This window comes from Cyprinus carpio, chromosome A8 (assembly GCF_018340385.1).
Source record: "Cyprinus carpio isolate SPL01 chromosome A8, ASM1834038v1, whole genome shotgun sequence".
Classification (NCBI taxonomy): domain Eukaryota; kingdom Metazoa; phylum Chordata; class Actinopteri; order Cypriniformes; family Cyprinidae; genus Cyprinus; species Cyprinus carpio.
Genome location: NC_056579.1, coordinates 9,093,815 through 9,119,389, shown reverse-complemented (window position 1 = coordinate 9,119,389; position 25,575 = coordinate 9,093,815). Strand labels below are relative to the sequence as shown.

Here is a 25,575-nt window from a genome sequence, read left to right as displayed (position 1 = left end):
TGACATCTGTGATACCGCAAATAATGCAGCTTGTTGAGAAAAGAAGCTCTACTACTTTTCTAAGGGATCTAACACAGTTTTGCTTGAAGGACCATAAAAAAATAGACTTACATCTATATAACATAACAGCTAGGGGAACAAACCACCTTGCAACCTTCAAAAAACGATCTTTGAAAAATCTGTTAAAAAAACACTCATTTTATTTCCTGTATACATTAAAAAAAAAAAAAAAAAAAAAAAAAAATTACTCCACTGCATCTAGTGTTCTCCTCCATGGAACATAAGGCCCCGTCCACCCAGAGACGCGTTTCGCTGTATACATATAAATTTTTTATCATATAGGCGTTTTGTCCACACGGATCCGGAGTTTTGGGAGAGTGAAACCGATATTTTTTTAAACCAGGTCCCAGAGTGGATAAATTTGAAAAAGCCACCCTTGCGTTTTCGTGTGGACATCGAATCCGTATATTTTCTGAAATGATGACATCATCAGCCAACGTCTCGCCCCTAGTCAGACACCGTTACGTCATGTAACTGCAACAAAAAACATGAACAAACACTGATGTCTTTTTTATTAACTAACATTAACACAGATTAATAAATGTATTGTTCCATGTTCGTTTGTATACCGTGCGCAAGGTTTATGCGCACAGTCCAATCTTCTCCTCCGTTTTTAGTGTATCTCTGTGGCAGAATTACAGCGCCACATGCTGGTCTGGCATGTATACTACATTGTTTTGTGTCGGTTTTGTGGTTTCGTGTGGACGCAGATATTTCTTGAGACAAAGGGAAAAAAGATTGGATAGTGAAAGCTCTGGCTTAGTGTGGACGTAGCCTAAATGTATGAATGTTTAGTCATTTCAATTATACTGTACACTGTCCATTTTAAAGCTAAATTTGACTTCCAAATAAAAAAAAATAATAATTAAATGAAAATAAATATTTTAGTCAACATTTTTGCACCTTGCCTTTCTCTGTTGCTCTATGACTTCCATTGAATGTTCATGCATGCACGTTTTGATGAACATGAAACATGCACAGATTAATTTTTCACAATAAAATTTATAGTAAGTATTTAGAAAATAGATAGGTTGAATTTTCATTTCAGGCTAGCTTTATGTATGAAATTTAACTGCGACTTGCTGTCAGAATGAGCATTTATAAAAAATTAAAATACTTGCATGAAATAGATGCTGATGAGTTTCTCGGTGTGCATTACACAAACCTAATTAATCAACAAATAATATATATATAATATATAATATCAATCAAATATGTCAGTTTTCCATAAAAGGATGTGTTGCATTACACAAACCTAATTAATCAACAATTTAAACTATTACTTAATTAATCACTAAATAGAACACATAAATACACAAACCTAATTAATCAACAATTTAAATTTGTTTTTTATTATTGATTTAATCGATTACTTAATTCAGCCCTACTTAGAACATAGCAAGACCCTACAACCACCTAAAAATATCTATTATAGTGCCAAAGATTTTTGCAAGGGCATTCATATTTTCTTCAGAAATATATAAAAATCTAGTTTCTGTTTCAGATTTTATTTCTCTGCTTCTCTTGCTGTCTTTTTGTTTTCCTTTCAATTGTCCCCTCCCCTCCACTTCTCTTTTTCTCTTTCAGATACAAGGTCAGCAGACTCCTGAGCAGTCGGCTTATACTGGATTCTCTTGTGCTCTTCAACATGACTGCAGTGTCCTGTGCAGATGTTACATATTATGGATGAGAGCCTTTTCCATGTTTAAATCTCATATCTCATGTCTATACTTGTGTCTCCACACAGACCCGGAACTTATTTGTTTGCTTAGTAATAAAGGGTTGATTGAAAACCTGAGGGTACAACATAATGAAAAATCTGGGGAAAGGTTCCCTTAAACAGGTGCCTGGCCCTGAAAGGGCAGGGGGCGGGGGGACTCGATTATATTATGAGGGACTGAAATGACTTTGTTTTTCTTGCAGGATTATTGGTACCACTAGACCAGGATTTCACGAGGATGAAATTTGTTGGTTATGGCAGTTTCTGTATGAAGACAAATCCCAGTTTGTGTTTTATTTTCCAAAAGACAAAAATGTCACTTTTAGCAAAAATATATTCTTCAGCCAGTGTTTCATGTCAAAGAAAGCAACGTACACCAAAAGCAAAGAATATTATGGTCTCAATATGATGGCCATTTCATGCAAAAACCACTCTTGTATCAGGGTTATTATTGTTAACTAAAACTAAAACTAATAAAGAAAAAAGTCCTTGATTTGAAGAGAAATAAATGTGTCAGACTCTGGTTTGTGTTTTTGCTCCTTATGTACCGTCCTGTGTTTCCTTTTTTAATCATTTTCCTATCCTTGTTTAGTTTAATTATGATTCCGTTCAGCTGTGTTCTATTAATTACCCTTGTATTTAAATTCCTGCCTGTTCAGTTCCGCTTTTGTCTGGTCTACTCCTTATGTGGATGTGTTCCCTGCTGTCTTATGGATTAAAGACTGTTAAGTATATTCCTTGTCTCGTCAAACATGCTGGCCGTGCTGTTGTCAAGCCTGCCGGCCGTGGCTCTCCAGCCCACCAGCCACTCCAAAGTCAAGCCTGTCGGCCCCAGCACTCGCTCCAGTGTCGGCTCCGGCCCCAGCGCGCTCATATTAGTTTTAATATAAAAATTAAAACTAATTTAAAATATTAAACTCTAGTAGTATATCTATTAGACATGTCAATGATACAAATTTATCTTTTTTTTTTTTTTTTTTCTAAGGTGTAAAACTTAAACTGGAAAAACTACTAAAAGTACATTTACTTGAAATACTAAAATTAAGAGGTAATTAACATGATGCCATAATTTACTCATGTCATAATTTTCTGTGGGATACGGTTCATAATGACGTCTATCAAGTTGCAATAAAATCACCATCAAAATATAAAAGTAATTTATTTGTTGTATGCAAAAGAACCATGGAAGGAAAAAAAACACATGGTTTCGGACCAACATGGATGTTGAGTAAATGATAACAGATTTTTTATTTGTGGGTGAGCTAATCCTTTAAGGAACTTTACAACACAGCAAAAATCTTCTCTTTTGCAAGCACATGAAGGGTTTTAATATAAGTGCACAGACAAAATTAAGTTATAAAATATAAGCTTAAAGATCTGCTCTAACATTATATCTACACAGAGTTCATCAAACAAAAGAAGTAGAACTGTTTGCTCATGAGAGGGACAGATGCAGCTGGCCACTGATTTCGTAATAACTTCGGCTCCTAAAACAGTCCGAACTGACCGCAGACAATTGAACACAAACAAACACAAAACACTGCCTGAAAAACTCCTACGGTTCAATGACTAAACCGCACACTTGGACAAGAAAACCTCACAAGGCTCACAGTGATTAAAGCATTACATGGCCATTTCAAAACTGTATCAGCCATGCACAGACACACCTAGGCAAAAAAATTAATAATGCTAACGATAATCTGTCCTAACTGTGACCAGGCCAGTGACAAACTTCTTGACATGCTTCCAGACATCATGATCAGTTGTTGATCTTCTTCCATACCTTTATTGTAATTACTGGGTTGCACTTGGGCATGTCACCACCTGCTGGTGACTGGCTGTCACTGGAGGAGCCTCCGAGTCTGTCCTCTGTGGACTGACGTGGGTGGATCTGGACCACCATCGCTTAGGTTTCCAGTAAGCCGCGGGTGGGGCTGGGTCAGGGTGGTGCTGGAGAACCTGGCAGAGCTTTGGCCGTACCCATTGTGCCAGAGATGGGGTTCATGTCTCCAGCTTTTCAGTTTGTAATGGATACACTCTCATCAGATCAAATAAAACACAATGCAACTCCTGCCACCTAACTGACTTTTAAAACTTTCCAAAGGCCCAAACATTCAGGTCGTCTTTTTCAAAATCAATGTTCAATGAATCTCAAAATCAACAGTCATCTTCAATTCTGTCATTATGATTTATGATTATTATCAACAGTCATTTTGACCATGATCGTCATCAAGAAAATTTCAGACCTCGTCACTATAATCTTATGCTCATGCTATTGTGTCATTTAACTGAAGCAAGGGTGTTTAACTTTGAAACATGGGCTTGTTTTCAGAGCTAAAGACTTGCTGAAGAGGTTTAGAGTCTGTTGAGACATTAGCTTCAATTTCGAAGCTTGTTTCTGAGATTTAAAAAAACTTTTTTCTTGCAACTCAGAATTGTGAGATATAAATTTGGAATTGTGTGGAAAAAAAAAAAACAGCCTGAATTGTAAGATAAACCTTTTTTATTTTTTATTCTGTCACATAAAAAAAAAAAAAAAAAAAAAAAAAAAAACAGAATTGCGAGATGTAAACTTAGAATTCGAAAGAAAAAGTCATAATTGTGACGTAGACTCTTGCAAGATATAAACTCTTATTTGCAAGAAAAGAGTCAGAATTCAGAGGTTATACCTCACAGTTTCAAGTTTATATCTTGCAATTCAGTCTTTTTTTTCTCAGAATTGTCACAAAAAGCCAGAATTGTGAGATAGTTTCAGGCTTCCATAATTCAAAGAGCAATCGGTCAACTAAAATGATTTTCTATTGTTCTATTAAATTCTATTGCCTTAGAAGAATTAAATCCTGTCATGTCCCCTTAAAAATAACACAGTGTGTGTAAAAACAGAACAAGAACAAACTTGTTTTTCAACAAACAGTAGTAAGAAACGGGTTCACAAATAAAGTTCTCATTTTCTGGTCTACATACAGGGTGAGGTTACCGGAAAGGATTTTACATCAGGCCCACTGAAGTCTATAGAGTGTGAAATACTGGGGCTGATTACAATGTAAATATGTCAGTTGCACGGGGCTCTGGTACATTCTTGTGTCTTGTGCTGTAAAAACATACAGCTTTAACATTAAGACTCAAGGTTCCTCATCACAGGCTGCTGTTCTGGCTTTTATGGGATTTTGACGGCTCTTTGGGGCTCTGTAAAAACACAAGAACTTTGGGACCTCGGAGGTCCTGCAATACTGCTGCAGTGAAACTGTACGGGGTGCATTACGTCATTTCTGTTTTGTGTGTGTGCATGTGTGTAACTTATGTTGAAATATGTGCGCATGCGACTATTTAGTTATTCTAAGCTTTGAGACAAGACAAACAGGCATGTTCGAACAGAAACAGAGCTTTTCTTCTCAAGCAAAATGCTTTGGTTTCTCTTTTTCCACTGTGAAGTCATATTTAAATGCTCTTGTGTTCCTCGCAAAGATTATGTGAAATGAATTCCATTTACAAAATATCTTTTCACACTAAATCAGGCTGTCAAGGTCGTGACCCTAATAAAAGTTCTCGCATAATCCTTATTATGAATAGTGGCTCTTGTAATTAAAAGGGAAATGCAGTCTTGTACAGTATCCAACATTCTAAGCTCAAATTTCTGGACTGTATGAGTCAAGGCTAATATTTTCATTTGGAGCATTCCTAAAGTATGACAGCTAATGGTCAGCATAGCATTTCCAATAAATACATGAGAAGGTGAGTTTTACTGTACACTCTAAGCCGTCATATTAGCTTGAATAATTTTAGCTGACTAGAAATAAAAGGCAAATTGTCCAAATCAACCAATAACAAATCAAACAATACAGCTGTCCTGTCACAGTCTGGGGCCAAAAAGACACACTCTGAACACAACTGTATTGGCCCACATTACCGAATATGGCATTTACTTTAGGCTGCTTCCAATATTTACAAGCAAGCCTGAAACTGTGAGAGAATTCGACTGAATGCAGATGGCAGGAAGTTCCACTCAAATGACAGTGGCCAAATTCAACCACAAAACATGAGAGGAACCTCACAAGCACACATTGCACGTCCTCTTTCCAAATGCTAGTACACTTGTCTGAAGCTAAAAAAAGACTAAATTTGTACATCGTTACATTCAAAAGACACTCATAATGTTACAAAAGAATTCTATTTCAAATAAATGATGCTCTTTCGAAATTGTTTATCATGGTTTACAAGGATGATTATGAGTGGCAAGAATTGTTTGGGAAACCCCTTGAAAGTTGCAGTTTAATGACAGAAGTGCTTTTAAATAAATCAAACAATGTTTGACTAAGATGATATAGTTTTCTACGCAGCGTAGCCCTGCATGCAATTCTCTAAGGTATCCTTTCTTTTTAGATTGTAAAACCAGATGGTTACGTGAGGAACACAACAGCGAATCATATTTCATTTCCTATTTTTTTGTTATGGTTGTTTTAGTGGAGGAAAAGATAATTGAAGCTTTCTTTCAGAATAAGATGTTCAAAGCAGTCGGTGTAATTGGTCTGGCTTGGAAGTCTCTGGCAGGGATCAGGATGAAATCTTATTACCAGACTTACACACCAAGTAGTATGTTGATTAAGAAATCACTTGACTCCACCATTTTATCTTTTTCGAGGAGTTTTTTTAGGAGCCATGATTTGCTTTGACAACGGGGGCAGAGAAGCAAAAGCTTTTATTTTTATTTGATTATTCACCTTGTTTCATGTTTCCCGCTTCAAGCCCCATGCTTTTCTATTACAGTGTGCTGAGATGACCAGTCCAAGCGGAAACAAGAACATAATCCTTGCTGATATCCCCAAACAAATGTTATCTGCAAATTCACAGCAGATGACAGAGCTGGCTGTGCTCTGCAATGGTAAACTAATTTAGTCACTTTCAAAGCTCTCTGTCTCAGTCAAGCATCATGGCCATGGCTAAGACTGTTTTGGGCTTTGAACAACACAATAGAGTAATTCAACCTGAGGCGACTTTGCAAATAAATATAACTGTAAAAATTGAGTCCATGCTGACTCTTGATTCTTTCTAATATGAATATTGCATCAGAGAGTGCTCAAAATCAATAACCATGATTACAAGAACATAATTTTCCAGTTACGCTCCATTTTGGTCAAAGGAATATTTCACTAACAAATGAAAATTCTGTCATAATTTTCTCACCCTTATGGCATTCTAAACCCACATGAGTTTCTCTCATGGATCACACAAGGAGAAAATTTAAAGGCAATTTTCCATGCTTTTCTCTATGCAATTAGAATGAAGTTTCAGGCTTCAAAAGTATGAAAGAGGCACTATTAAGGCTTCCTAAAAGTGGTCCAGATGACTCTTGTGAAGCCAAACAGTAGCGTGGGTGCATTTATGGGAAAAGCAGCGATGTCTGATTCGTGAAAGAATCATTGTTGAAAGTTGGGTCTTTTAAATGAATCACAAAACAGGTCTGAATGATACATTCATGAATCAGTCTGATAGGTTTGAAGATTTCAGCTCACTGATTCAACAATCTGATCACACATTATCAACGAATAACAACACATTTATGTCGCACAAGGCTATATACAGTAGTTATATATACAAAACCGTAACATTAAAAGTTTGGGGTATGTAAGACTTTTTTATTATTATTAATACTTAAATTCAGAAAGGATACATTAAATATATCAAATTCGATTTTTACATTGTCATTTAAAAAAATGCTGTTCTTGTTAAATAAACCCTGCTCTTTTGAACTTTCTATTTATCAACGAATCATGACAGTTCACGGTTTCCACAAAAATACTAAGCAGCACAACACTGATAATAATAAGAAATATTTTGTGAGCACCAAAACAGCATATTAGAATAATTGCTGAAGTATCATGTGACCCTGAGACTTGAATTAATTACATTATATATATATATATATATATATATATATATATATATATATATATATATATATATATATAAATGAAAAACACCATTTAAATGTTAATTATATATCCATACATTGCTGTTTTTACTGTATTTTTCATCAAATAAATGATTATATAAAATGTTAAAAAAAACAACCTTTAAACGGTACTGTAAATGTATGAATAAGGTGTTTAAATTATGCAGACAAATTCATATAGAAATTTTCTTGTATGATTAAACAGCTCAATGTTTAATATGTAAAAGAACTTGTGAAGTTTAGAAATAAGCATGGTTTGGTTTGGGAGTTCAACATTAAAAATGAAAGCTCAAATAAATAACTTGGTGAGAGTGGCAGGAAAAATGATGGGGATACAGGCACTCAGTTCTTTACAAGACATTTTTGAGCTGTGTACAATCCAGCAGGCCACTGGACTCTTCGCATGTGTTGAACCCTGAGTATGCGCTGATGAACTCTGGCAGGGGATACAGGGTTCCATTATATGCAGGCATAATCGATACAAATACTCATTTGTTCCATTGTCTGTTAAATTAATTAATGAGCAATTATGGCAGAATGTTTAAAAAAAAAACTGCAATAGTTGGTATAACAGACAGCTGAGGGTTGTTTTGTGTTTGTGTGCTTTTTAAGTAATTTATCATTTAAATGGTATTGTTTTTATGATGTAGGATTATAGAATTAGGATGGTTGTAAATGTTAGTATGTGTTGTGTGGTGATGTTGCAGCAGTTCTCTAATCCAAAACAAATCTCTCCTAAGGGAGACAATAAATACTACTTTGACTTTGACACAGGGGACCTAACACACATTTCATATTCTTAGAATACACAAGAATGCCTATGTTTTTCCATCCTGAATGGAAGTGGGGAAAAACAATGCGACTCTTTTTTTGTTTTAGGTGGTATCATCCTAACAAACCAAAGGATCACTCTAAACTGACCCCCTTTTATAGCTCCCCCACAACTCCTGTCCCGATCAGGCCCCTGGTAACCCGAGAAGGGACAGATCAGCAGACAATATACATCATCCCACATCAAACAGGACCCTCACAATGCAGACATCCCCAGAGAGGAGAAGAGAAGGTAGGGCATCCTTCAGCACAGGAGCCCCTGTTCAGGAATAACATGCCGACTGCTGGTTTGAGAAATGAGGGCTGAAGAACCTAAAAAAGGCAAAGCAGGGACGGCATGCATAAAAAAAAAGCAGGGTATCATGGGGCGATTTTAATGGAAATTCTTTGAATCTTAGTCCAGCAATAGGGTTTGTAGGGGAAGGTGGTAAAAAAGGGGGTATTTATGCAGACAGCATGCCATATCTAGCTGAGGAGACGGGCCCACCAACAGCGTGGTTTAAGAGCAAACCTATTCTCACTGTGCAAGCATTCAGTGGGTTACAGGCCCTGGTGTTTTTTCTGCTTGCGTGATAGCCATCTTTTACTTAACTACATGTGTTAAACAACGTCATTACAACAAAACACCTTGAGTTATGGCTCAACTAACAAGTTCACGGTTCGATTCCTGATCCAGAGCTGCAGAGTTTGGCTAATGTATCATAAACAGCGCTGAAAGTCAGCTAGTCAGCTAGTGTTTTGTGGATCTTTATTTCCTCTCAGGGCTGTAAGCATGACTTAACACCAGCATTTTCACACAACCTGGCATCAGCCATGCGTTTATGAACTATAAATCATGTTAATTTTATCCCTGGACTTTTCCAAAAAAGACTCCAAACCCATAAAGAGTTTGTTTTTCATTTCACTCTGAAAGAGTGTTGAAATGCAAATATTTGTTTCCTTTGCGAGGAAAAAAACAACTCGATATTTGAGGCGAATTATGAATTCTTGCCATTTTACATCATCGCTAATACAAACATGTTAAAAATGGGTCCATGGTGGGTTCCTATGGTCTTTTTTTGTTTGCTCTTAAACGAGTGAGTTTTGGCTGGCAGTAGTGTACATATCCTAATGATTTGCTAGCCAATTATGGACTTGGTTCCTGCTTTCAGAACTCTTGAGGCTTGTAGAAAGCTAGCATCTACAAACCTTGATAACAGGCTACAAACAAAGATATTTTACAGTAGTTAGTGTCGTTCATCCTATAGCTGACCGGATATTGCCTTGGAGTGATTTGATCTAAAAATATGTAATGTAGTTCCTTTATGTGGACTACTGTTTGTACGTAATTTGACTTTTAAAACTAACTTTTAAGGAATAAAAGAAAGGAAGCACTAATTTCACAGTGGCACATCTAGTTTGAAAAAATAACTCAATTCACTGAACAGCCTGTGCTCTGCAGATTTTGAATCCATTTCTCAAAGACTCACTCATTTCTAATTTGAACGTTTTTTAACATTAAGCGTTCTGGCGTAATGTATATGTTTTATCAAAAAGTACAAGCAAGTACAAGATTACATTGAAAGCTATTACACAAGAGTTTCTTTGCTGGCTTCCCTACATTTCTCTGCCAAAGACAATCCTTCTATTTGTCACTGGAGTCAAGTCAAAACTATATGGAGTCAATTAAAGCACAAAGTGATCTGAAGATGTGGCTAACCCCATGTAAACAAAGAGAACATATGAAAATACAACAAAGTCCTTTTCAAGATGTGTGGTTGGCAGCGATCTGGTGAATTGGAATGAGAAACATGTTTAGAAATCTCCGTGTTTTCAATCGCAGAGGCATTCAAGAAATAGAGGAGGAGGGCATGGGAGAACCAAAAAGGCCTTCGAAATGAAGCCGCATGTCTAACGTCATTTCTCTCCATATGTTTCACTAATAAGATGTTTGCAAAAACATGTTGTAACATTACAGAGATGAGATTTCTAGTTTAATGAGTAATTTGGCATAAATACTAAAGTCAAGATCCATATAGACACAAGTAATCAAGCTCTAATTGGTTAGTATGGCCCTGTCAGCCCCTGCTGGTAGAAGCTGTAAATACACCATCTTTCTTCACTGACATACATTTAAAAGAAGTAGTAGAGTATAGCAACAGATATTGAGATATTACACATAAAAAAGCCATTTACAGAGCTACTAAAATGTCAAAAGATTTTAAATTTACATTCTGTAAATCTGAATTTTAGATTTCGATAATGACATTTAACAAAATTGCATTTTTCTGGTATATTTTATAGTTTTTAATTAAAATTTAGGTTAAATTTCTCTCTCCAGGTAATTCTCTTGATGTCATCCATTAACTTGGCTGAAAGGTCAATCACTGTAAAGGCTCCCAGACTTGTTATGACAATACAATCCTCTAGGCAGTCCACTGTCTCCACTCTGTAACATCCTTGAAAATAAGTGTGCCGATTCTAAAGAGAAACCAGAGCCTCCAGATGAGTGCGAACATCTCCGGTAAGGCTTGTTCTCATTCGCAATGTAACCCTGCAGACAGAAGGTATGTGTTAGTCACTGTTTGATTCAGACATATTTTCAACGGAGGCTCATTGAGAAACAGGGGCTGTTTTGACTCGGTCATCTTTGAAAAGGCCTGGTCTTGGAGACTAGCAGCATTTGTAAAAGATTAGTGGGTTAGCTCTCATCTACTGTGCTCGGGTCAGTTAGAGTGCAGTAAGCAGACAGTTATAACGCGGATATCTCTCCATCTACACCGGGCAGAAACATTCCTACAACATGAACGGCCCTGTAATCCAATTAAGCCCCAAAAAAGATGTGACCTTTGGGCACAAAGGTTAGGTTTTCAGGTATCCAGAGGCAAGATTTTTGCAACGTAATGCAATTTCTTTATGTTGCAGATCTGAAAATTCCTTTTGATGAATCTTTCTGCCGCAAGTTCCTGAGCATTAAACTCACAGTCGATCTTAATGTCATCGTAGAGAGTGAATATGCTTTGTCATTGCGGTATCAAGCCCAGTTGGGGTGCGTTCGCAGTGTAACACAGCGAAAGCAGATCACTCTTCCTTAATCTATCATTAGCCAAAAGAATAAATGCAAACCAACTGTGCGAGAACAATAAAATAATTTGTCAAGGGAAAAGGGTGCAGATAAATTCTGGGACTCATTTTCCAGCTGGCCTGAGAAGTGAAACTGTTGGCCAAGTCCACAGCACCTGGCTGTCAGGGCTTTCATAAAGCCTTACTTCATTTCAGTTTTTAAAAAGAAAAGCAGTTAGGTCATTCACAACACAAGCGCCTTTTACTGTGTTAGTCATCATTTGACTTTTTAGGGCAAGATTCAAGTAAACAGCAAAAAAAAGGACAAAACAAGAAAGACTCGGAACACATACTGTGGCCCCAGCCAAAATTTTTCTATCTTCCTCCTCTGAATATTCTTGTCAGAGACTGCGAGTGATATATAACAACTGTTTCCTGTTGCATCTTTTTTCTTTATATAGGAACCTTGTGAAGTCGGGCGTTGCTTTATGTGTAGATTTAGGAGAGCTAGCAAATCAGTTATATGGAGAAGCGTAGCTATGTGGACCGGCCCTGCTGTAAAGTGCGAACGTGGAGCCAAGGGAAGGCCGTAAATGTCAAGCACTGCCTGGACAACAGAGTGACCTGGTTCTGATTAGAGATTGTTTTCATTTCCACTTTCTCCATGGAGATATTGAGCACACACACATACACACATCACTTCCATTTCCATAAAATCCAGCAATGTATAACCTCCCACACATGTGTTAGTTCAATAAGAAACACACGTGCATGAGACATGAAGGTTACGTGTGACAGACGCGCTCAACACGCATTCCTCGCTCCGTCGCTTACAAATGTGACCTGGAGGTCACCAGGCGTACTTCCCATTTTTCCAGTACTGGTGATGTTCCTGTCTTTGCCTGCCAACAGTAGCATCCCTTAGATATCTTAAAGTGTCTAACGTGATGATATAGTCAAATTGATTAGCACCCAAATGCACAAAAAGGCTTTTCTCATGCTTTCTATAAGCACACGCCTGGTTGAAAGAAAAACCAGAGCAGTCTGCCATAATGGGATGTCTTATTTCTCATATTAATGGAACGTTTGACAGTGGATTTAATGCTATGTCAACACTAGAGAAGTTTCTTAACGTTTATGGTACATTTGCTGCAGCATGATGAGTATGTTCTCGCGCACACACACACACACACACACACACACACACACACACACACACACACACACACACACACACACACACACACACACACACACACACACAAAGGGGTGACTCTAGTGGAAAGTTTGGCACAAGCCAAATCCTGGAAATCTCATCTGTGAGATTGTGGTGAGGGCTTAAATGGTGAAATACTGGGGGAAATATTTGTGGTTGATGATAAGTCAGCAAACTCAGTGCAAATTGTAAAAAGCTGAAGTCAACATTCATTCTTCAAATTCCTCTCATCCTGTTAAAGGGCCGGGATGCATTAGTCGCTCTCCTCTCATGCTCTGCTTTCTCATGAGCTATTGCAGCCATATCTCAAATGCTTTATTAGGGTTTTTGGTTCTCTTTATGCGTTAAACTGTAAGGCCCATCACACATTCTACATCTGAACTGCATATTTACCATATAAGGCATCCATATTAACTGCATTCACACTGTCTAAATGAGCAGCACAGTGCTGCGGCACGGAGAGCATGGTTTCAGCTTTGAGACTATGTGGAACTAAAATGCACTGTAAACCGATCGATCACAATCTTTTTAACATAGATAAGGCTTTATTTTAATTTAATTATCCATAACAACTCTTACAGTGTTTTAGGGAATAACTATTTGAGAAAAGGGAAGGGAATTTCAATAATAAATAAATGAATTTAAAACAGTTATCCCAAAAGGTTTATCTACTTTTTAATGTCTTTTTAGAGGTAGTAATCAAATTCAAGTCATAATAATAAAGATTATTAAGTACATATATGTATTAAATACATAAAAGAAACCAAAACAAATAAAAACATTATAACAGTTTATTATAATTTTTATTTTTATTATTATTAATAATAATAATAATAATAATAATAATAATAATAATAATAATAATAATAATAATAATAATAATAATAATAATAGTATCCTTAACAATACATTGTCAGCGTAGTCTTATTATTTCCCCCCAAAAAAAACAACAAATGCACATACTGTATGAGTTATTTATTCTGGACTACACTGTGTAAGCTTCCCTATGTCTGGCTTTAAAAATTCAGACCTGTAGTAATGTTGTGTTTTTATTTATGAGCTGCAAGGTTTATATCAGCTGTTCTAAGCTGTGCAACAACTGGTTGCACTGTATGTTTTTGATTCAATTGTTGGAACATATAAGTAATTATGGAAAATAATGCTAAATAAACTCCAGAGTATTTAAGCATGTTATTGCATCTGCATCGATGTAACCATGCAGATGGTTAACAGAACCAAACGTTATTCATTTATGGCATTTTTACAATTTGTTTATTTATTTTAATGTAAACAGTTATGAATAAGTTTGTAATAATTCTAAATGGCGTCTCCCAAATAATGGTTTTCTTAATTTATGTGTATTATTAAAATAAATACTCACTGAAGTAAACTAAAATTCACTTTTCAATATTCAAAATTCCACAGCACACACTGTCTGTGTGAAAGAACTCATGCATGTCTCCATGTCTGTTGTGACGCTCACGCCCTACAGACACAGCCTGGTCTAAATTCGTATAATGCACGTAACAATTATTGGTCAAAACTTCTTGTATTTCACGTAAAAATTCCCATAACGTAAAAACAAAGTGAAGGATCAGAAAAGAAAAAAAAAAACAGATCAGACAGTCTGTGTCGTGGGAAATTGTGTCCTCTTATCGTTTGCCGGCATCTTTTTCTCCAAATATTAACCTGCCAAACTGCTGATTTCAATTTATGCTTTAAGTCTGAGTAAACACCCCAGAGCAGTGTGTGGAGATGAGACGACAGAGATGTCTGACAGAGAAAAGTTTAATAATGTTCAGTGTTCTTTTAACCTCGCTCTGAGCATGTCTCCGTCTGAGTAATCCAACAGCAGCTCGACCGAAACAGGAAGTAGGAATGCTCAAAGCTTACGGATTCGTGACTGTTCTGAAATGCAACAATTGTCAGCCCTTAAGGTCAGATGAATCCTATTTGGACTGTCGCTAGACATGACAAAAATACGATAAGTAACAGCACAAAATTATTATTTCCACTCAAATGATCTCCATGATGTCTGGTATTCACAAAAATATTAGCTTTGTTGAAGAAAACAAGGACATAAAGTATATTTTAGTGGTACTTTAAGCGCTCACAGCAAACTGTGTGTCTTGGAATATTTATTAATGTCTGCCAGTTCCTTTTTTTGGCCTTTGGACTGCAAAAGGTCAAGTTTTCTTGACACATGTTCAGCTGGGATGGTGGTGAAATGTTATTCCTGCAAGTTACTGTGGCTGTACACAGAAGAACTTTACTAGACAAAAAGGCAATGAAAAACAATAAATACACCAAACAAAGGTTTTCCATCTTACTAGCATTCCTTTCAAAAACATTGTTACATGCAATTCACAAACAGTATGAATATCTAAAATTTACAGCCTTCAACGATTCTAAAGACGAATGGCTCCCAAAACATAATCCAGATCTGTTCGTAAAAGTGAAGTGTTTTCATTTTAAACAATCTGCATTCAGGGCCCATGTCAGGTTATTAGCCTACAGAAATCCCTTAGCGTAATGTAATATTACACTCGGTTGGTGCTGGATCACTAGAGGACGAGAGAATAACTAATTCTTCCAGAATCCTGCACTTTATTAACAACCAGCAATAAAGTATATAAACTGCACTATTTGACTTTATAATGTATTTCATAGTCCTCAAGGGTCATTCCAGCCAATCAGATTGCAGACCGTATGGGCACTGCCCCATGGCAGCTTCCTGGCACGATGAATCTACTGAACAGAGAGGATATAACCGTGCCTACTGGAATGATTTCTGCTCTCCGCTAATGAAGGAGTAAATGTTTGCGCATTTGTTTTTGACCACTCGGATGAAGCCAGCACTTGATTGGACAGCTGACGTGCCCAGACTTGTAAATAAGAAGGTCTAAGTACTGGCAGAAAATGCTTTATGAATCTGTCTACATTCAGTATATTCCTCTGTATAAATTAAAGGCGGTTTGTGAGGCCAGATTTTGTTTGTACCGAGAATCGGCTGTAATCTTTGTGGTATTTCTCGATATAAAAAAATAATACTTAATACTTACTAATAAAAGACCCACCAGGCAATTTGGCACTAGTTTGGGATCCATATTTATGTTCTATTAAACAGGCAAGTGTACTGGGAGGAGTAGAAAAAACAGTGGATTGGTCCAAAGACCAGCGTGGCGTCGCTCGCCATCCGTCACCTTTAACACTAAATCAACAGTGGATAGAAAGGGTCACAGACACCTAGTGGTCTTGCAGTGTCCTGCTTCGGGAAGCCAGGGCCCTCGCATCCGCTTTAGGCCTTGCAATCAACTCCGCCACAAAGAGGATTTTTCTTTGATGAAGCAAACGAGCTCTGGGCCAAGAACAGCAAGTGCCACTATCGAAATGTAAATCAAAAAACCACCCGCGTGCACGGTCACACGCGCTGAGAAGTCTGGAGGCGCAGTTGCTGCCGTCTAAAAATGCATGAGTAATTCGGCCCATGTAGATGTGCGGTTAGCTGTGGCATGTCCCCCTGGCACAGACCTAGAGCGAGTAGCCCCTTCATCTCAGTACGGAGTCAGTGAGACAGAGCGAGTAGGCAAAACAATCAGATCCATTTCACATGAGGCAGGAATTCGACCCCTATATCTAAAAAGCAAGAAGGAAAAAAGGTTGGAGAGTGTGGGCGCATTTTTATGAGTGATTCTCAAGACATGGTCCAAGCTAAAAATACATTTTATGATGACACATCTGAGCCAATTCTGTTTTTCCTCCGTTTAAGCCCAGGTCCAGAGCACATTTCCTCTTGTATTCCAGCGATATTTCGACACTTATTCAAACCAGATAATATTTTTTTAACAGAATTATTGGTTTGAGGGTTGTATTGGCAGGCCGAGGGTGCCCTTGAAATGAAGGATGATTCAGGCCATTTCTTTTGCTTAGTATTACACATCCCGCAAGCATTAATAAAACAAAACTGGACATTGCTATGACATCACAGGTGCCATAAATAGTCTAAATTGTAGTTATAATCCAACCTGCAATAAAGGTCACCAACGTCTGAATGTTTTACCTCAGGATTGATCAAGTACGTTGAGGTTTTATATATTATTTGAACATGATGATTGAACATCAGATGCTGTAATCTTCTAAAACCACAAGAGTATCTTTCATCAAACGCTACTCGATTAGATAAGAAATGTTTTCCAGACCTTTTCCCGCAGATTAAGCTTCACCGACTGCATCTTTCTATCAAAAATAAGCTTGTAAACTTCCAACCAAATTAAGCTGAATGAAGACTCAAGAAGGTCCTCTAGAGACCTGTTTGTGAGAAATGATTCAATGGCTTCTATTACAGCAAGCTGGCTCTCAAAGGCTTGGTGACTGACGCTGAAAAACGTTCACTTGTTAAAGGTTTGCTCAGTGATGTCATCGAGCACAGCACATTGATCTTGAGGACTTTGTGAATCAATGGAACAAGCTGCAAACATTACAGTTTCCCCACACCGTTAATTTATCCATGCCTCATTCTGATGTCATAGGAGTTCCCCAAAAGACGTGCCGCACATTAGAAAAATATGTGTGAGAGAGAGAACAAAACCACATAGATAAAAACTGTGCAAAAATAAGAGAGAAAAACCAAAAAAAACAAAAAAAAAAAAGAACAAAAAATGCTCAGGCGAGCGCAGATAATTGTGCAGCCCACAACAGTTTACAAGTGATGCAACCACCGATGTAAACATTTTTTTAAACTGTGCAATCAGCCACAGCAACTAAAACAAAGCAATCTTGTGGACAACACATGTTTACAGGAAGCAATAAAGCTAGTTGTTGTATATAAAGCATCCACCTACTGTATAAATCACCTGAATGAGAACTTCTGAATCTGATCAGTCTGAGGGTTTCAATACTTTTTAACAGTCAATAATGGTAGCACCACACCACACATCCTGAGACATACTGTATATCAGCCAGGCAAGCACAGGAAACTTAATCAAGCTACAGGAATTCAACTTATGAGTACAAATGCCACATTTTACAGAGTGACCAAACGGTGCTGACTTTGTATATGTGTGTGGGGGTGATGCATTGCCATAGAAACTTGAAACACTACACCAATGACTCCCTTTAGAGTCATTTACTCATTATTTCATGAGCTGAATCAACACTTCGACGTGGGAGTTTGTCTGCATATACTTTTTTAAAAAACTTGTGTTTAAAAAAAAATTGTTTAAAAAAAATAAATCAATCACGGATAATTACAGCAACTCTGATAATCACAATCTCATATGCTGAAAAATGCCACTGGAGTTTTTAAAGTAACTTAATGGGACAGCTTCAGAATGTCTGATTAAATATCATTCAGCTCAGAAATTGGAAATGTGTTGATCCAGTTAAAAATGATGTGATTATGTTTACAAATGCACCGCAAATCATTAGTTGACTTATCTAGGAGAAAAAAAGCCAAAGAACCATTTAATTAGGCCTGGTAGAGAGATTCTGTCCCATTGTACATGTGCTGGGTTCTTAGGATGTTCATCATGTATGTACATGTGTGATGCCTTGCCAATTCACTGGCTGCATGGCCATAACGTTCTCCTGATCTTTCTGAATTGTACAGTACAATGCGAATGTTGCTGGATTAAAGGTATCACCCAGGTAACTATCTTGTATGATAACATGGCAACAAAACCTTGTCTAGATTAGTATATGTCTAATCCATAGTGAAATCCATTAGTATATGTCTAATCCATGAGTCCAGAGGGAAAAAACAGCTAATTAACCCTGTGACATGCTATCAACTTGATTACAATAATGGGTAAAGTTCATGGCTTAACCACTTTTGCTGTAAAGCAAATAGTTTTAATTTTTGCTTCAAAAAAGCAGGCAGTGTGAGTATAAATCTGACTACTGGTCTGAAAGAAAAGAAAACCTTATAAAATAAGCAGCAGCACTATTTTCCTACTAAAATGCCTGTGCAAGAATATAGGATTAAAAGAATATGCTTCCTCAGAAAAACAAAAATCACCATTCTCAAAAAGATATAAAATAAATATTTAGGTAGGTTTAAATATTTTTACATTTTCTGCAACATTGCTTCATGTACCGAAAAATCAAACATGTTCTGCCACTCCAGTTTACATGAAAGAAGCACCTGAGCAATGACTATTTTTAACAGATGAAATGTTGTCTTCATATTTCAACCTATACTCAAAACAGACTATCACCAATGAATGCAGAATCATATAATCAATAATAAATAAAATAATATCACTGCGATCAAAAAAACAAAACAAAACAAAACAAAAAAAAAACAGAGCGAGATAATATCTGTAACTTGTTCTCTGAAACATGTCAACAAGATCACGCAACACACTACATGCTTACTTCAAAACATTTCACAAAAGTCCATTCCATTCCTTTCCAGTAAGTAAATTAGGATGCTCTAACAGGCACATCTAAAACATCAGTGTTCCTTTCTGTCAAATACATCTGAGAGACATTGAAATGATTCACTCTGGACGGGGGCGAGTTGTGGACTCCAGTCTCATAAATGCTGAGACGCATGCGAGAAACATTTGGTTTGAATTTCCCAGGCAAATGTCATAATCAAACCCTCTGATTCTTTTGTGACAAGGTATGATTACTAATATAAGTCAAATTTGTATAATCATAAGCTGGAGTAAGCGGTTAGCTTTGTCAACCCCCACAATCCCACGCCGTTGTAACATCATCTAAACAGGGTGACCACCCTAGTCCAATACCAGAAAGCCCTGTTCTTGAGGGATGCATGCTCAGTTACAACTAACATGACTTGCGATTAAGAGTATCACATAAGCACATACAGCCTATTGAAGAGCAAAATCAATATGTGTGTTCCTTCTACAGTGGAAATAGCGAGGTAAGCTGCATTAAGATGCTTCTGTGACTAAATGGATGAGATTACTGAATCACTCTTTATGTTTTGCCAGCAATGATCTCCCAATGAAATATCATGGTATTCTCCATTACTCAGCTTAATGCTCTATGGGTAAACCTGTGTGAGTCTTTCATTCGTAGAACACAGAAGATGTTACATAGATTGACAGCCTTAGTCACCATTCACTTTCAGTAAGCCTATACGAAACAAAGATGCAATGACTGGAAACGGCGAGTAAAAACTGAATCCCTGGCATCTACGTTTGTGTTCCACGTACTGACGTAACAAAGTCAAGTTTGGAACAATATGAGGGTGAGAATGATAACAGAACATTCATTTGTGGGTGACCTATCCCATTAAGGAGGTAATATGAATTAGGCTATGTAACGCGATCAAGTAGGCTATTTTGTCAAGACAAAACGTGCGAGATTAACGCAACTTTGATCTGAAAATTAACTTTTTATTTAATAGCTGGGACACATTTAACTAAACTTTCCTCTAGACACGATAACTTATAACAATGAGGAACTGTGTCGAATTGTGTCAAAATATTCGCGACAGGACGACGTGCGCAGTTTTGCAGTTGCGCTTAGACGTTATTGTACTAAATTAGGTCCACTATTATTACGCACTATAACATATCACCATATATTGATGTCAGTTTGAAACAGGTAAGGTAAGGAGTATATAAACTTTCCCTGAAAGAACAAGATCAACTCTTTAACTACATTTTCTTTGGCAAACGTAAAATTCTGTGTATGATTTTCAATGTAGCTATATCTGGCTGCTATGCAAAAAAAAAAAAAAAAAAAAAAAAAAAAAATTATTAATAGCCCTACATGCATTCAAATTGTATATCCTATGTAATTAATTTTTAGTATTATAATCTATTTATGTGTGTGTGTGTGTGTGTGTGTGTATATATATATATATAATAAACAACTAAAGGTTTCCAAAAACTAATGGCTTTTGGCTCTGTTGTGCAGATTGATATTTAAAATCTGTGTTCAAGTAAAAGTTACAGAAGCCGTTGTTATCTTTGCCATAGCAGGGATCATTGTAATCCATAAACCAGATTAAGACTGCAAAATCCCGAAAAAAAAAAAAAAAAACAATCGGTAAAAGTCATAAAATACACCTGTAAAGACAAAGGTCCGCAGGCACATACCCTCTCCAGGTGACATGGTGAAACAGTGAAATTTGGAGGTGTGATGCGCGTGGAGTTTGAGATCTTCAGACCCGCAGCGCATCTGTATCGAGGCGGGATTCGAGCCACAGCCGTCAGCAGGGACGCGTTTCGGGCAGATGTCTGTTTTACTGCTGAACATGGAGAAAGCGAGTTCGGTGAAATCTGTCTGATGACTGACCATCCCAATAAGCGCTGCAGATTTCTGCATCTGGACCTCTGACTTCCAAGTGTGCATGTCAGTCCCCATACAATAATAGTCCTTATCGTTTCTTGTACCTGTGGGATGAAGGATCGCACCATGAACTTGAACTTCAGTTGAAAGAACAAACTCTTCCAGCTCTCAGAGGACTATGAAGCAACATGATAAACATATAACCAAAAAAAAAAAAAAGAAAAGAAAAAAAAACATTATAAAACAGTAAAACATACTTAATTATTGTTTTTATGTTGTATTCGATTTTTTTTTAACAAAGCCTACCTATTTAAACCCTCCAAAGCAAGAAAGAGAGGAGATTTTGATTGAATGATGATGACTCTCAACTTCTGCGTCCAACAGGCTGTTAGTATATGTGTTCTTACCGACCGCATCCTCTCTCCTGTTTCAGCTGCAATTTTATGAGTTTTCTATAGCATCAATTCTGAAAACCAAAACATGCGTCCCTGCTTTGATTGACAGCTGGAAGTGCCAATGAGTATACACTGCTGAAAGGGGAGGGATCAATCGGGAACAAACTGGATGCATGTTTTGTGAATAGTGAAATTGATCTCGAGCTTCAAACTGGGAATAATAATTTGCATTCATACAACTAAAACAGTCCTGTACAACTTCCTCAGATAAACAAGCTACATCAGAAATGAGATTCGTCATCACACAGCACCAAATAATGTAAAACCTATTGTGTAACAGACAAAAACAAGATTAAGAGTACACAGATCAATAATAAATATTTCATAGGCTAATTACCTGGAGGATGATTTAGCAGTAGCGTGAAAATTATAGCTTTTATTTTTTTTATGACTTTCGGTTCAGAGAATAAGACTCGCAACGGGAAATGAAATAAAAGTAGTGAGTAGAGAAAAAATAATAATAGAAGAGGTGTGTAGGAAAACATATCAACAGTGACATCTTATGGACATCTTTAAAACCTAAAATTAAAACTACTAATAATTATAAAGACCATTAATGGAACGTTTTGACATAAAATATATATCAAAAACAATGTGTTAATTATGGAGAATTTTTATTTGTTGTTTTTTTTTTTGTCACTTTTGGTCCACTATGATCCGAATACAACAGCAATCCATCAATATACAAGCGAGGTTTGATTCCTACTATGGTGAAGGTGGGCTCATGAATATTAATTAGGTTGCGTGACGTTCCAGCAGAGCCAGCTGTTTTCGCTAGTCGCCTGGCGAATCAACAAATCCTGCTACGGCGAAAGCTTATGAATATTATTCATGAATATTAAGTTACAGGAAGGTTCCCAAGCAACACCAACATGACCTAATTAATAATAATGAGCAATGCCTTTGCACTCGTAAGATTTGTTCCTGAATTTTGGCGTCATATAACATTGTTGTGGTTTGGAGGGCGGTTAGCTTTTGCTACACAACACTGGCAAAGTTTTACCTCGTTATCGTTCATGTAAGTTAACTAATAAATTCTTCTCGCGATGGGGACCGCAGTGGGATATGCACTGAGAAAACTTTTAGTTTATCTATCAGCTGTCGCCATGATATTATTTGCGATCGCGCATTTGACTCTGTTGAAACTCCTGTCAGTCGTTTTCCCGGGACTGATGAAGAAAATCCATCTTAAAATGGGAGAGAAGTTTACGATGACCCAAAATCCCAAATTCAAATACGAAGACTGGGGTCCGAGTTTCTTTTCTCTGGCGTTCATTAAAACCGTGCTCTCCGTGAACTGGTGCTCGCTGGGCCTGGAAGCGTTTGAGGGCCACGCGGCTCCAGACACAGCTTTATTCACCCTGGACGGACAGAAAACCAGCATTCATCGTTTTCTTAAAGGTACAGTAAACGCTTTCTATAAATAATTAGTAGTAGTGGTTTTGTTGTTGTTGTTGTTGTTGTTGTTGTTACTGGAACAATTACACCGACTGTACCAGTCCCAGCGTTATATAATAGTAAGGTATAATAATAATAATTGGAATAATTAGAGTGTCCTAATTGTCTTTTCAAATAATATTTTTTTTTGTGTTTGTTTACACTGTTAGATATTATTAATTATTTCTGATCAGTGTTGGGTAACTTACTCTAAAAAATTAATAAATTACTAGCTACTAATTACATTTTCAACAGTGTAATTAGATTGCTGTACTAATTACTCTCTCTAAAAGTAATGCATTGCTAATTACTTTTTAAATCCAATATCGGCCTCAACCAGGTAAACAATACAATGATAGACATGAAACTACTCTTTCAATTCTTTCACATAAATAATATAAAATTGTATAAATTATTCTTGAACTGACCAAAGTATTTAAAGGGATGTTGCATTAAAAATATTTGTCTTTATATAACGTCAAATGTAACTGTAATTAAATTACAGAAAAATTAAGAGTAATCCCTCACTTAAATGATAGTTTATAATTAATGACTTAATAATTCTTTACATCCAACATTGTTACCGATGCAGTCTTCTTCACAGGAAACCGTCCACTGGTTCTGAGTTTCGGAAGCTGCACATGACCCCCATTTCTCTACAAGCTTGATGAGTTCAAACAACTTGTCAAGGATTTCAGTGATGTGGCAGATTTCCTCGTGGTTTACCTCGCAGAGGCGCATGCAACTGGTAATGACAATTATATTTGAGTTAATTAGAAATTAAGTGCATCTGTGCTTTTAATATGGGTTGATATTATCTATGCCCAGATGCACTGTACTGTACAGTACTTTACATGTAGAGCACTACGTGATAAATGTTATGCAACTAGCAAAATTCTTCTGTTTTGTTATAGATGCTTGGGCCTTTGCAAACAACGTCGACATCAAAGTCCACAAAACTTTGGAGGAGAGACTGGCTGCAGCCCGAACCCTGGTCAAAGAAGATCCCCTCTGCCCTGTGGTAGTGGATGAGATGACCAACATCACTGCAAGCAAATACGGAGCCCTGCCTGAGCGCCTCTATGTCATTCAGAGTGGGAAAGTTTTCTATCAGGTGAGCATTTTGCAATGTAGACAAACTGCACAGTGCACACAGTACAGGAAATACTTCCAAAGCTTCATAACAGCTCTCGTGAGAGCAGTAGAGAGTTGCTAGTGAAAGCTTTGGAGCATTTTAACCTTGGCCAGAGGCTTTTACACACACTCTTCCTCTTGCAGTAAGAGATTTCACGTGTTTATAGACGTGAAAGGTTTGGAACGAGTTGAACAGCATGAGGCAAAGGGTTTTATAGTCGCTTGGGTCTGTTCTTTTACTTTTGTTGCAGTTTTGATTGCCAGTGTCTTGTATAGTCTAAATATATTCATCAGGAAGTCAACCGTATGGAAGGATTTTCACACACATTTTTATTCTTCCTAACAGGTGGCATCGGACCTTGGGGGTACAACCCTGAAGAGGTTCGAAAAGTTCTGGAGAAAATTAAATAAAGAGAAAAAAATATAAGTGTTCTATTCATGGTTGCATTTATATATTTGCACTTTTCTGAAATTCTAGTGCCTGAACAAATTTTATGAGTGCTTGTGTTTGCTTGTGACAGATACAGATGAAATCAGCTGGTCTCTGTACCTCGATGTTTTAAACAGAAAGTGATGTCAAATCTAAGTAGGTGACAGTATCTTAAGCATATATTTTTTAATGGAATATGTAACCAAAATGTGTTTTTTTTGGTAAACATTTTATATATATTTTTCTACTTTAATGTAAATGCATAATTATCATACAGTACAAGCATTGTATTCAAAGGCCGTATAAATATCCATCAGCAGAGATTGTGAAGGGCATCTGTGCTTTTAAGATTTTTTGCTGAACTTGTGACTGTAAATGATGCTTACAGGGTAAAACTATGTGAACTGTAAACTGATAATTCAGTCATTTGTTCTAAAATTTAGGAGCACAGATTTCACTAAATATACAGAGTTTTTAACAACTATTCAAATAAACAATCATATCATATCAGAGTCTGTGTGTGTCATTATATAAGTCATGGCAACTTCATATCAATGGTGTGTGCTTGTCCTTCTGTGAAATGCATATCTTGAACTGCTCTTTTAACCATGCTTGACCTGACAAACACTTCAGATAACCTCTTTTAAGCTGCACAGTTTGAACAACAAAGAAATTATAACAATGTAATTTTTTCAAGAGAGGACAGACAGTTATGAACATGTTGCACATTGCAGTCACGGAATCTATTAAAAAAAGAAGAACAGCTTCACAAAATCATTATGTTCAGTGTATCTTCAGTAACCTTTCATCCAGTAGATCTCATCAAACTGATCATTAACAAACAATAAACCTGGTCTTCATTTGGACAATGCTAATCTAGACACAAGTACAGAATCTGATGTCATCTAGTATGGAATACACTTACATAATACATTACAAATGCATAATTTTTTCATAACCCTTGCACATTAAGAAAGAATTCGTTAAACTGTAACAGATGGAGAGGTCAAATGAGAAGATCATATCAAATGT

The 25,575-nt window shown here is 36.8% G+C and overlaps 2 protein-coding genes across 6 annotated transcripts in view; one reads left to right on the top strand and one right to left on the bottom strand.

Moving 5' to 3' along the window:
* Positions 1-22,272, bottom strand: part of LOC109056942 (zinc finger protein GLIS1-like) — a 68,672-nt gene extending 46,400 nt beyond the window's left edge. For 3 of the 4 annotated variants that reach the window (XM_042761978.1, XM_042761980.1, XM_042761981.1), the window contains exons 1-2: positions 21,394-22,272; positions 20,895-21,263 (exon numbers count right to left, since the gene is read on the bottom strand). In XM_042761978.1, coding sequence (XP_042617912.1) covers positions 20,895-21,162 — 268 coding nt within the window. In that variant the 5' untranslated portion in view covers positions 21,163-21,263; positions 21,394-22,272. The remainder of the gene's footprint in view (positions 1-20,894; positions 21,264-21,393) is intronic. The other variant, XM_042761979.1, reaches the window with a different exon arrangement.
* Positions 22,273-22,442: 170 nt separating this feature from the next.
* On the top strand, positions 22,443-25,050 carry LOC109076656 (type I iodothyronine deiodinase-like). 2 transcript variants are annotated; one of them, XM_042761988.1, is made up of 4 exons: positions 22,443-22,943; positions 23,584-23,727; positions 23,894-24,093; positions 24,459-25,050. In XM_042761988.1, exons 1-4 carry the CDS (start codon positions 22,589-22,591, stop codon positions 24,522-24,524), a joined length of 765 nt encoding a protein of 254 aa, XP_042617922.1. In that variant the 5' UTR covers positions 22,443-22,588; the 3' UTR covers positions 24,525-25,050. The 2 variants fall into 2 exon arrangements, with proteins under 2 accessions (XP_042617922.1, XP_042617921.1); XM_042761987.1 differs by having other exon boundaries at positions 23,572-23,727.
* The last annotated feature ends 525 nt before the right edge of the window (positions 25,051-25,575 follow it).